The 13097-nt window shown below is 38.4% G+C and overlaps 1 protein-coding gene across 1 annotated transcript; it reads left to right on the top strand.

Moving 5' to 3' along the window:
• The first annotated feature begins 4032 nt into the window (after nt 1-4032).
• Nucleotides 4033-5104, top strand: LOC144515607 (CD59 glycoprotein). Its single transcript, XM_078246611.1, has 3 exons — nt 4033-4144; nt 4364-4462; nt 4581-5104. Exons 1-3 carry the CDS (start codon nt 4096-4098, stop codon nt 4658-4660), a joined length of 228 nt encoding a protein of 75 aa, XP_078102737.1. The 5' UTR covers nt 4033-4095; the 3' UTR covers nt 4661-5104.
• Nucleotides 5105-13097: the final 7993 nt, after the last annotated feature.

Genomic DNA, 13097 nt, shown 5'->3' with positions numbered 1-13097 from the left:
AATGACCCCAATGCGTCATCAGATATTAAGGAAACATGTTAAGTTGAAATACTATCTTTTCTGACAACAATGCTAATGCCAGTATTATCTCCTTTTGAATTTACGTTCTGTGACGGAATTTCTGTTTGTGTTTTGGCCTGTGTGTTGTTATCAACTCCCCAGTTTGACAGCCAGGCCGGATTGCCAGATATACCTGTAAAAACGTAAACACAGCACGCTACAGCTGTAACATTAGGACAGCCATGAAAGCAGCAAACAAACGAACAGGATAAAAAAAAAACGGCATGTTTCTAACAGTTGCGTGACCGGAGACGTAACCGACCCCGGGAAAATATTGACGATGTATTTGAAAGATGGAGACAGCTTAGAGCCCCAAAGGACCCCGAGTTGGCTAATTTCCTCCTGAACAGGTAAGCATTAGCTTCAGGCTAATTTATAATGGCTACAAGGGACGGGCATTTTATGTAATTTCAACATTTGTGTACTCACATTGAATTATAGCTAGAATACCCGAGTTGGTAACTTTTTTGAGACACAGCCAGTAAAGTGATCCTGACTGGTCCTGGCTAACGGCGCCATGCTAACCCTGCTAACTGCTAAAGTTACCGGAGGACCAGGCAAGCGGACCACGGCTGTTTACAACGTGTAGCCTGTTCAGGGGCTATAGCCGACAACGGTGAGTTATTTTAAGCCAAGAGAGGGAGGCTGTAAATCGGGAGGACCATGAATTGCAGCGTGTTTAGCGATTGTTGCCGTAATTCTAAGCCAATAAAGTGTGTTCAGTCGGGTGGAGAGGACGCCAAGGTAATGTTATTTTTAGCGGTTCCTACCGTAGCTAATTCTAAGCAGAGGAAGTGTGTGTCCGTAGGGTGGAGAGGATGGCAAAGTTGTTGTGTTTTTAGTGGTTCCTACTGTGATTCTAAGCCAAAAAAGTGTGTCTGTCAGTCGGGTACAGAACTCCGTGTGAGCACAGGCTTTTATGATTGTCAATATAGCCAGCATCTAACGTTAGCTACTCTGCTGCGCTGTGAAGTAATGTCTGGCTATATGTGAGACAAGCGTCTAGCAACATTGTTGTGGATGCTCAGCCTGGCAACAAAGTCGGTCTATGGAAAGCCTTTCCACTCCCTATTCAGCCGCATTGTACCGAATTTGGTTGCAGTTCCACCAGAGTTCCACTGGGGGTGATCACGGTCCAGTGCTAAATGAATGGGACTCTATGGAGCTAGACGGCTAAATTTGTCTATTTCGCCTGATTGTCGTTGAGAAATCTCAGATTTGATTGTCGTTTTTGCAAGTTCAACATGGATTATAGGTCAAAAGTTGAATGAACAAGTACTTATGTCCTTTCGATTTCTCACAGGTTGAGTTGTTGTTGCCCATAACATGCTAGCATTCTGCTAATGAATGCTGATTGGTCAGTGAAGGACTGATTACGATCGGAGATCCCGCTTAACGGCATCCAAAGCAGAACCAGAATGTCAGAGTGAATATTTCGTGGTCTTTAAAACATTAGCAATTCTCTTTCTAGCACATGTATTGGCAGGGAGAGCCTAACCTGTCAGCTGTGTTGTTGATGCCTCGAAAGAACAAAGGAAGCGACTCAGAGCTTGCCGTGAAGCAGTATCTCTGGCCGTATATGTGTATGACGTCATTGACATTTTAAAAGGCTTTTTAGAACAAAAAAGCCACTTTAAAAAAATCTAACACCCAGTAGTGGGTATTTTCTTAGCCTCCCCTTTCAAATGCAACATTCAAATTACTAGACAAAAAATGATATCCTGAGAAAAGTGGATTTTGAGGGGTATAGCTCCATAGAGTCCCATTCATTCTGCACTGGCCTGTGAGCGCCCCCTATATGGAACTCTGGTGGAACTGCATCCAGTTCAGAAGCCGGAAGTAACGACAGAGTGGAACTTCTTCCCTTATTAGAAATTCTTTGCTGGCAACCTCCATGAACTTTGAGTCTGGGGAGGAGGGGGCGGGGGAGATGACTCTCTCCAGTATTTTGAATTTGTACTGCATTAACTATTTTAAACACTAGCTGTCAGTATTACATATTGCATCTTTAACTGTGAAAACAAGTCACATGTGTTCTTTGTTTTTAATTAAAAATATTTTGTTTGGGGATGAGGGTTCCAAGTAGAAGTAACCAAATCTTAAAGTTGCCACATGGATGTTCATATTTCTTGAAAGTGTTTCCATTACTAGTTGCATCATTGAAAACAGGTTGAGTTGAGGGAAAAAAAAGAAATCCTTATCCACACACTCTTTTGCACTCCCACATTGTTGCCTACAGATGTCACTAAAGGGAAACTTCAAGTGGTCGTCACTCTCAGAAACATGTCAGCTACACGTATGAGAGGCTGCACAGGCTGTTTAACAGCATATCTCAACATTAAATGTTTCAACAAAGCTTAACTTATAAATGTCACATTTCACCCTGAATGAATGCACAACATTTTAGATATACTGTATGTGTGGAGGTTATACACTGATGAAGTGAATCACCTATTGATTTTCATTTGTCCTTAAACGTACAGCATCAGAGCTTTAAGCAGGATAAATTGATAAAACTACTATGTGTCAACTGCTTTCCTGAATGATTCAGTTTAATTCATTTCCAATAGTGGCAGTTGGTTGAAGACTTTATCCAAGATCAGTGGGTGAACTGAATACAACATTTTCACGAAGTTTTTCTTATAAGTTAACATTTTCACATTTGAAATATTTTTTCAATGCTTTACATCATAAAATCTAAACACTTCACATCCAATGAAACACCTGCAGTAGAACACAGAGTTAAAGGAAATCTTCATAGTCCAAATCTTATTTCAGTGAGTTACATCAAGGTTTGATAGTTACAGTTTGTAATGTATAACATGCATGGAGTTATTAAACACATTTGAGTGAGTATGAAATATGACTGGATATTACTTATTAAGTGGCAGGCTTTGCATTGTTAGGGAAATACAATGTTTTAATAATATGCCATAAAATATAGGATATGGTTCTGATCAAACCACCTAACTTGCATTATAGATGTGATTTCTGTCTTATTGTCCTTTAGCTGTTTTTTATAATTAAAAAATGTGTATATTTATTGTGCTTGGATTTGAAAGTGATGACTAACACATTGAAAATGGTAAACATTATGCCTGCTAAACATCCGCATATTTCCATCTTAATTGTGAGCATGTTAGCATGTAAATAATGTACTGTAGCCTTGTTTGTTAAATAATGCGAGGATAATGCTTACGTAACTTCTAAGGTAACTTTTGGTAAGTTATTTTAGTGGCCAATCCATTGTATCCAAAGGGCAATGTTTCCAGTTACTTTTCAGGCTGATTACATTGAACAGGCTGAAACTAGTACAGTGAACAAGGTCCAGTTTATCCAAAAGTCTTTAGAAATAATGACACTTTGTTTTGGTAGCTGTATGAATATAATGCATCAGGCCAAGAAAACCAAGACAAAATACAAAACGGTTGTACGGTTGTGGGACGTGCCAGGACAAAAATAGGCCTCCAATGTTTCCGGGAGGCAAAGTATGGAAACATACAGATTGAGCTGCTGAAATCCATGACATGATCTGATATAATTTGTTACAATCTGAAATGAATGTATTGAATCCTGTTAAGAGGTCAGACATAAAGCCAATCTCAGGAATGCAGAGTTTACAAGCGGCTTCATTAATGCTTGCTCGTGGGAAATTGTTGGGTCTTTGTAAATTATAGTGTGGTCTAGACCTCCTACTCTATCTGTAAAGTGTCCTAAGATAACTCCTATTAGGATTTGACACTATAAATACAATTGAATTGAATTGAATTAATAACCCTCAGCCAGAGAGGGTTAAAAGCAACCCTATGATTCTCCTGAAACACAACACCTTGCTCTTCAGCAAGAGAATGAAGCAGATTAAATAACTCTTTGTTCGCTAAGGCGTCGTCTTTTCTTTGGAACTATAAAGTTGAAAACAAAGACAGTTACTGAAATATCATACACAAGGAAGTGCATAACTCAGTTCGGTATGTGATGTGTGTGCCAGTATAAAAGTGCCAGCGCGGGAGGTTTGTCCACATACCATCTGACAACATGAAGGTCCTGCTTCTCACTTTGCTGCTCCTGCTGTGTAGCACTCAAGGTGAGTGAACTTCGGTTGATACCCCTTTTTTGCAATGGTTTTACTAAAGCAAAGGACAACAATAAGTAAACATATTTTTTTTATTGATGGAACCATTTGATTTGATCTCTGATGCATTAGACCTATCCGACGGACATTGTTTACTCGACAAGGAACTTCATTATACTGTAGCAAGTGAAAACCCTGAGTAAATGCTAATGGCTTTTGTCTTCTCATCAGTGCTCACACTCAGATGCTACACCTGCGTAGGTGACGACCACTGTAAGACGGAGACAGAGTGCCCGCCATCAGCTCAGTACTGCCAGACCAAGACCAATGGTACGCAGGACTCATTCTGCTGCATTTACTTACCACGTTATGGACAAACCATATTATTTACTACAGTGACACAGGGATAGTTCAATTATTGCATATTGTTTTTGATTTTTTTCAACAGGTGACGAAATTTCTCGAACTTGTGAGGAATTCTGTGCCGAAGACTATGCCACAAACTGCTGCGAAAGCGACCTTTGCTGAGCCTGAGTCATCCCTCAGCGTTCACTTTCACTTTCTGATTAATGGAAATAGTAGATGAGAAAGTAATTACTTAAATCTAAATCTGACGGAAGATGATTTGTTAGATTATACGATTTTAATGTGATTTTCCTGTCTTTGATTTATCTTGCTTTTATTTTTAATGAAATCTACAAATGTTGAATTATTTAGTTTAATCTCACAGGCTTCTGAAACTGTGCAACACACTGGTAATAACAACTATGTTTTGAACTAGTGCTGGTGGCAAGGAAACACACACACACACACACTTAATCCCTTTCTGATGTCACTTAGTGGGTCACTGCCAACAGCCTACTGCTATGTGGGTCGCTGTCTGTTTCTGCTGAGTTGTAAAGTTGGACTTGCGGGAGTCATCTGTTTCAACATCATTAAATGGAAAAAGAATAAATTTTTTAATTGATCTCATCGATTTGTTTCAGATGTCTTTTGTTACAGATGAGAAAGAAAAAAAGTGTCTGTCTGAAGATTTACAGTGAGTCCCACACGGGTTCAAAAACACAGTGTCGCTCACATGTTCTGACTTCCTCATGGGTTTCCTTTGGGTTGTCATGCTATTCCACTGATTACGGTAATAGTTGTTGGCGGTAGTGTGCATAGAAACATACGGCAAGTGAAGAAGAAGAAGACTGGTAGCAATGCAGAATGCAGGTTTTTAAAATGTAAAACAAATCTGCTCTGCAAATGTTTAATGAAGAGGAAAATGTAATCAACATGTTTTAAGGTCTTATTGCTATGCATATCGCATTTTAGTGAGAAATGCTAAATGTAAACATAACTGTGTTTGTTTACAAGAAGGTCAGTCAGTTGCATATTACAAATGTTATTCATCAAGGGGTAAATTAAACTGGCTAATAATTTACAGTAAGCCAATTATCCTAGCCAACTGAACACGCCCACAGGCCATTCTTTTTCTTGCGATAGACTGGCATTTGGACCAGTTAGGCTATAGGCTTCGTAGATTAGCTCCTTGTAGGCCCAGGTGTGTCAACCCAAGTGGGTCTAAAGGGCTGAGATGGATTGTAAGTGGGGACCATGTGTTCAATAATCCTGAAGGCCCCACTTTATAGTTTTGTGTGTGTTTATATTAGCTAATGAGAAAAAAGGGAAAATGCATGTTTAACCCATAGGGAAAAAAATACCCTACTTGGGTCCATAAAGGCTCCACTGGACTTGGTGGTGAAGGGATGTTAAACCTTTCGTTTATCGTCCCCTTTCCACCACAGAGCCAGGCAAATTGTTTCTCTTTCATATAGACAATAAACAAACACTAATGGATTCCACCAATGGGTCATATACAAAGGTGTTGCACACACCTGTGGCCTGGTAACAATTCCCTCACTCTGCTCTGTTTTCCGAGAACAACCCTCACACCCTGTCACTGTCAGGAACGCACAGTATCTGGCAGTCTGGACCCATGCCCAGAATCAAAACCCTGTGGAGCTGGTTTTAGTCAGAGACTGGTGGATCGACATGGAGTTAAAAATAGTGTACAAATAAATATTGACTTCAGAGGAAGCATTGAGGAATACTATGCTGAGTAGTTTAACTAAATGCAAAGTGGGCTGAAGTCAGTGAAAAAGTGATTATTTAGTTCATTCATTTATAAGCCTATGATATTCCTATGATCATTAAAGCTCCTTCACATAGGACTCATGTTTCATTTCAGTGTGTTTCCTGTTGCTCAAATAACACAAAAGCATTCACACCAGATCTTAAACACAATTATAATACAACAATAAACTGACACGAATGAATTGCATGGATTCAAAATACTTTCCAACATCACAGATCGTTTCACTAAGAGCAAATCATACTGTCATTAAAATACAGGTCATCAGTGTTAATCTCTCAGCAGCTCAGATATCAGAGGTGGATGATTGGTGGATTAGTAGATCACAACCTTTACACTTAATGTGTTACCTTACCAGATGGAATTTGTCCAAAACACATATAGATTGACACAGTACTACAGTATGATACTGATACTACTAGCATAATGTCTTTAGATGAAAAATAAAATTACTGCACGCAAAACATTTTTATTTTTTGCATCACTTTTGGGGGGACTTGCCCCAAAACAAAAATGTAACAACTTTCCATCATGTAAAGGAATTATTGTGATTTATGATGAGCCAGTATGTTGCACAAAACCACATTTAGAACATGAGGGAAATACTACACTCATCCGCTGCCTACACAGGAAAGAACTGCTGCTGAGAATGTAAGAACAAGCAGGCTCCATGCTCAGTGTGTTTGTTTGTTTTAATGTGTAAATGACAACTGCATGGGGGCATGATTGTTGGAAATTTATTTATTATTGTTATTATCATTTTTTATACATGTTATCAAAGCTCTTGCTGTCATTCTTGCACTCCTCCAGCAGGACTGCTTAGAGCTGAGATCTTCTCTTTTTTACTTACTTAGTTTCTAAATCACTTGCTTGGTCCTGGTAATACTGTGGATACTATAGATATTGCCTTCATATAAGGAGCCACCCTTTATAAAATAACCCAGTTAGTATTGTATTTCTGATCAAATTTTCAATCAATAGTAGAATATAACTGTGCAAGATGCGTCTAATGAAATAGCCATTAAAAAGATCAAGTTATGATTACAATCAAACTTCAAAGTTTTTCAGCACCTCACAGTTGGTATGATATTTTCCTAAAGATGGTGATGATGAAGGTGTCTGTTTGGTGTGCAACACCAATGGGGCATGCAAAGCATTATGTAGGCAGTGGTGGAAAGAAAATGTACTCCATACTATACCTGAGAGGTACTTGTACTTTATTATAATAATAATAATAATAATAATATTATTAATAATAATATTATAATATAATAATATAATATAATTATATAATAATTGTATTTATATAGTGCCTTTCATGAAACCCAAGGACACTTAACAGTGGCTATACTAAGGGAGGTTGTAGGCTGTGTGAACAAGTGGTGTTTCAGGAGTTTTAAAAAAACTACTTGAGTATTTCCATTTTATGCCACTTCCTACTCCTACTACATTTCATTATCATACATTTATTTAACAGACATAGTCACTGATTACTTTTCAGTTTAAGGTTTTACTGTACATAAAAACACAAAATAACCAGTTATTCCCAACTTTTGGGCTTGTGAAAACAGTGCTTAGTCTGGGCCTCTCAATTAAAAAAACTTATCCCATTAATCATCTCAAGACCCTAGAAGATCTACTGTATCTTGTGACCCTTTGGAGGGGACCCACTGGATTAAACTACTAGTATGTAAAGTAGTAAAAACAGTACAGCAATCAACAATCTAATGTTAAATATAGTACATCAGTCACAGGGGACATTTCAGGATTTTTATTTTGATGCATTTTGCTGATAATACTGAAATGTTACTTAAGTAAGATTTTGAATTAAGGAGTTGTACTTGTGATGGAGTATTTTTTCCATGATTGCTCTGGTTATTTAACATAAGTAAAGGATATAAGAAGGTAAGGATATGGTGCTTCTTTCACCACTGACTTTAGGTTAAAAAAGAGCATGGATGCTAGACAAACAAAAACAAAGACTCTGTTGCTCCACCAATTGTCGGCCTGTTGTCAAGAATGAGTTCTGCTTTGGCTGGTAAAGTATGGTGGTCCATCTATTGGATTAGTGGAGGGATTTTACTGTGGTATTAATCTGAGAAGACAGCAGGCGACCCGGGCTGGGCTCACGCTGAGCTGTTGTGTCTCTTAGTCTCTGGCTGTCACTCAGTTGCTGTTTCACCTCCATCAGACAACACGAACAGCAGACCTATCAGCCAACATGAACCTATTCTGCTTCTCGCTGGTAAGAGACACTTTTAATGTCTGCATTTACCTAACAAGCTGTGTGTGAGTAGCTGAAAGGAAAGATAACTTTAGCACTGTGGTGCAAATAGGGGCTTGGCCACAAGCAATACATAAATATCTGTAAATCATGGCATGCTGCGTAAGCCATTAAGTGTGGGAAAAAATGTACGCAGTTGTTATAACAGTGTTTCAGCCTCTAAATAACCACACACAATCCTAAAGACAGGCGACTGTAACTCTAGTGAGACTCCTACTGTTAGTTCTTGTTTGTAGTCAGATCGATAACCCACTGACTGTTTAATCATTAGAATATCCTTCTGAGATTATGTCTCAAAATAGATACAATACAAAAATACTTCCAAAAACTTGTCTCCCTCAGATTTACCATCCATGTACTACATGAGAAGAGTGTAATGCAGTAGTACTAGATGTGTGTACTTTAATGCTGTATTTTATGTATTAGTTGATGCACTTTTGATGCTAGAGGAGAAAGCAGGAAGAAAGTCTTGATAAGTGAAGTGACCAGGGTAAACACAAGTGTGTGGTGGCAGCACACACACACACACACACACACACACACACACACACACACACACACACACACACACACACACACACACACACACACACAGAGGCTTGAACTGTGATTGCACTGATTGTCCTCTACTTTGCTGTTATTGCCCCTCACGTGTATGATGACTTCTTATACAAACTCATTCATGAGATATACAAAAAAAAAAACATAATAAATGCATGTAGTTTGGTTTATGTCATAATTTGGCACAATGGTTAAAGACACAGTGAGGAGTAAATTATACTGTAAAAACTTAATTGGGTGAAATAAACATACACATATAAAGAAAAGCTTCATGAAAACTCTATCTACAAGGAGAATCAAATTATATGATTATATTTAAGATTACATCCCCAAATTCAACATAATACAGTAACGGAATAAAGGGAAGTGGTATTGAAGTGTAGAAAGGTACACATATTAAACATTCAGTCAAAAAAGGAAGACAACACGACCTACATGGGCCATTATAAGAGTTCAAACCTGAAACAGCTGATCTTATAAACCGATAAACATTGTAAACTAAACCTTTTATTGCCACTACAAATGTCCGTCTGTCCAGTGAGGCGATAAGATGTCATTGTATGGAAAGGACGAGTTCCTAGAAGGAATCCAAACAAACCAAACACATTTTAATCCACACAGAAATCTGTACTGAGGAATTTCAATCCTCCAGTTCATCCAAGCACATTTAAAAGAGCTTTGGAGCAGCATTAGCGGCATGTCCCTACAGTCATATCAAATCCTCATAACTCTAATTGTGATGCGTTGTGTCTGTTTACAACGCAACAGATATTTATGTGGGCTATCTCATACACTTCTTTAGGTTTTCTCAGTTTTATGCTCTGGGAACAACCATTATTTAAACTTCAAACTGATGTGTGTGCTTTACAGTTGCATGGTACTACCTCACCACTGACATAAAGTGTGTAACCTACATGTATAAATCCTTCTTGATACGTACACAATATGTGCTCCATCAAACCAAAGAACTAATCAGACTTAATCAAGAAACTCAATCAACATGAAATCCATTCATAAATCAAGCCTGCTGCCAAAATTCAACCGTCTAACAGCTGTGTGTCTGTCTGTCTGTCCACATGGCATCAGGAGGGGTCTATGGACAGCCTGTATGAGGTGGTGCAGAGCTCCAGTGATGACCGCCCAACACCGTCCGTCCCAAGCCGCTCCTCCAGCCGCACATGCAGCCGTTCCTGCAGCCGCTCCTGCAGTCCAGCGGTCCTGCTGGATGACAACACAAAATGGGGAAGTTCTGGGAGATCTATTTCTATGGTGAGACGGAAGCATACTGTGTGTCAACACACACACATGCATGTCTTACAGATTGTGAACACTGGAGCCATGAGAACAATCGTGACCAGATTGTATGGGGTCATTTCTCAGAGGAATTGGGACTTTTGGGCTTTCACCCACCAGATTGTACCTATAAAATAAAGCTGATTATAAAATGATGAACAGAGCCAGTTGACAGCTGCTGCTGCTGCTGAAGCCAGACCATTCAGATTGTTTGAATCAAGCTTGTCATGTAAATTAAATTTCACTGAATAATAATTTATTCATCAAATCCATTTGAATATGATGGGAAATTGCATATTTTGCACAGATTGTTAAACAACAGCTGACTAAAAATGCTTTGTTTTCTTTCAGGATACGCCTATGCAGCAGGGGACCAACTCTAATAAAAAGAAAAGAAGGTAAGCACACCAGAGAGTTAGACACAAACATGCTTACATGGCACTAGTGGCACCAAGCTCACAGGTAAATATATTGTCTATTGTGTTACTTGCTCCTGACATACTACATTGACATTGTAGTCCTGCCAGGTATTCAGGCATCCCTCTGTTTCTTTTGTTGGATGTGCGTGCAAACTGCAGAGAAAATCGACTGTGCAGGGGAAAGAGCTTTACCATAGAGTAAAAATATGGCTTGAAAGGAAAGGCTCCCTGCTTATTTTCACTGAGGGTTAATACTGTAAATCCTTCCTGCAGCAGAGCAGACGGACTCTTCAGCACTGCTCCTCTCCTCATCCTTATCTTTAGTTCATTTGGTCTGGTCAATACAATGCTGTGTCTTAAGAAGAGGGATTGGCAGCTCAAACAAAAAAAGCTTAACATATTGTTTAGTTTGATTGCTGGTGGATGTTTTTGAGAAGAAGTGCCCTGTGGCAACGGAAAGCAGGAGGCAGATTATAGCTTTGGGTTCGTTAGACTAAGCGGATTCAAGGCCCACCTAGTCCCCCAGTCGCCTCAACACCTTCACTCACCCGGCTTTACTTTGAAAGAAACCTCTGCACATAATCTACTTGTCGTGTGATTTATGTGCTATATGGTCGTCTTCTTTACAGAGTTTCTGTCATATTTTGTTTTTGCATTAAATAACTGTACATTATAAAGAGCCATCATATCAGTGGGGTTGTTGTCAAACTAAAGAGCTAGAACAAATCTTCAAACACTAACTAGAAGGCAACTGTGTAATATTATATGTCTTTGCTAATTTTACTCAGGACACACATATCCAAATCTGCATCAGATTATGAAACACTGAGTGAGTACAAACAATTTCCTTTGTGTTTTGTTATTGCTGGATGGATTGTAAGATCTGCATTGTGTTCATTAGTGTTTAGGGGAAATAAACATAATGTCCAAAAATTATATTCACCTGTATCATAAACTTAAAGCAAGACTACAGTAAAATAATTAACTTTTTTTTTTTAAAACTGCTAAAACAATACTTTGCTAAAACAATTATTTAGATTAAAAACTCCAATAATCTACAAGGCTGCCTGTCCGAAAACAATTTCATTCAGTGTCTCTGTGGCCTACCCCCTCCCCCCTCCCCCGATCTTCCCCTTAAAAAATGTTTGTGATTTTGTCTCCCTACACGACAGATAACCCCGGCTGTAATACTGCAGTCTGGCAGCCCGCCAAAAGCCAAGAAGATTTAGTCCACATCACCAACAATCACAATGAAGGTAAATAAAAATATAAATAGGTTTAGATAATCTATATGCCAATGTTCATTTGAATTTGGGTTTGCCAAACAATCAACTACCAAATTTGTACCCCAAACTATTGAGTATTTAATAATGTTACACATGCCTGCAATGATCATACATGACGCATAACCCAAAGCAGTGGCAGGCCTTTTCTATAGCTGTTGGGATTGTGGAGGAGAAATTCTCAAGGTACTGACATGGTACAACAAATCACACACATCATTTACAGTGGAGTTTTAAATAATAATAATAATAATAATAATAATAATAATAATAATAATAATAATAATAATAATAATAACACTGTCTGAGGAAACAAAAAGAGACAATTGTATGGAAGATGTCCAGTTAATTTTATGACCTCATTCTGCCAAAGTCTTATACTGACTTCAGATAAACTTGGGAATACATTTGTACACAACAAGGACTGTGGATTTTGTTCACCATCACTTCCATTGGAAACACATTAAGAAGGGATATTTTAATGTACAGTATAAACAGAAACAATTATTACAGCAAGCAAAACCCATTTCAATGTCCATAAGGTCAACTGACTATTGTTTTAGGACAGACTTAAAAAATGTAAAAATGTTCTATAATCCTGAGGAGTAGCTGAAATACATGGATACACCAGCTTCCTGTGTAACCTCTTGTTGGGAGCTATGGCTTTTCTTTTGGTTTTCCAGTGTTTCACTAACCTGTAATTATGTATATAGTGTAATATGTTGTGTCACCCTAGAGATGAGGAAGACTAAACACAGAACAGAAACCAAAGAAGGAAAAGGAGCCCATCATTCTGGCACAAAGAAAAAAGAGAAACCGCCTTCAAGCCAGGTACAAATAAGCTTCACTGCAGTCTTGTCAGCCAACTTCAGTTATTGATGATTTAATATTGATGCTAACACTGTTATGTTACATTTAAACAGAAATGTTTGGAATGCTTTCACTTACATATTTCATGGCATGGATGTGGGTAACATAGAAATATAAT

Source organism: Sander vitreus, chromosome 3 (assembly GCF_031162955.1).
Source record: "Sander vitreus isolate 19-12246 chromosome 3, sanVit1, whole genome shotgun sequence".
NCBI classification, from domain to species: Eukaryota; Metazoa; Chordata; class Actinopteri; order Perciformes; family Percidae; genus Sander; species Sander vitreus.
Note: the sequence above shows the minus strand (reverse complement) of the source record. Positions and strands in the feature narration are given on the sequence as shown.

What these genes read in the sequence shown, in the direction of transcription:
- LOC144515607 (XM_078246611.1), top strand. Translation starts at nt 4,096, where the DNA reads ATGAAGGTCCTGCTTCTCACTTTGCTGCTCCTGCTGTGTAGCACTCAA. An exon ending in CCTGCTGTGTAGCACTCAAG is followed by an intron (nt 4,145 to 4,363) that starts GTGAGTGAACTT and finishes TCTTCTCATCAG; the next exon opens with TGCTCACACTCAGATGCTAC. An exon ending in CTGCCAGACCAAGACCAATG is followed by an intron (nt 4,463 to 4,580) that starts GTACGCAGGACT and finishes TTTTTTCAACAG; the next exon opens with GTGACGAAATTTCTCGAACT.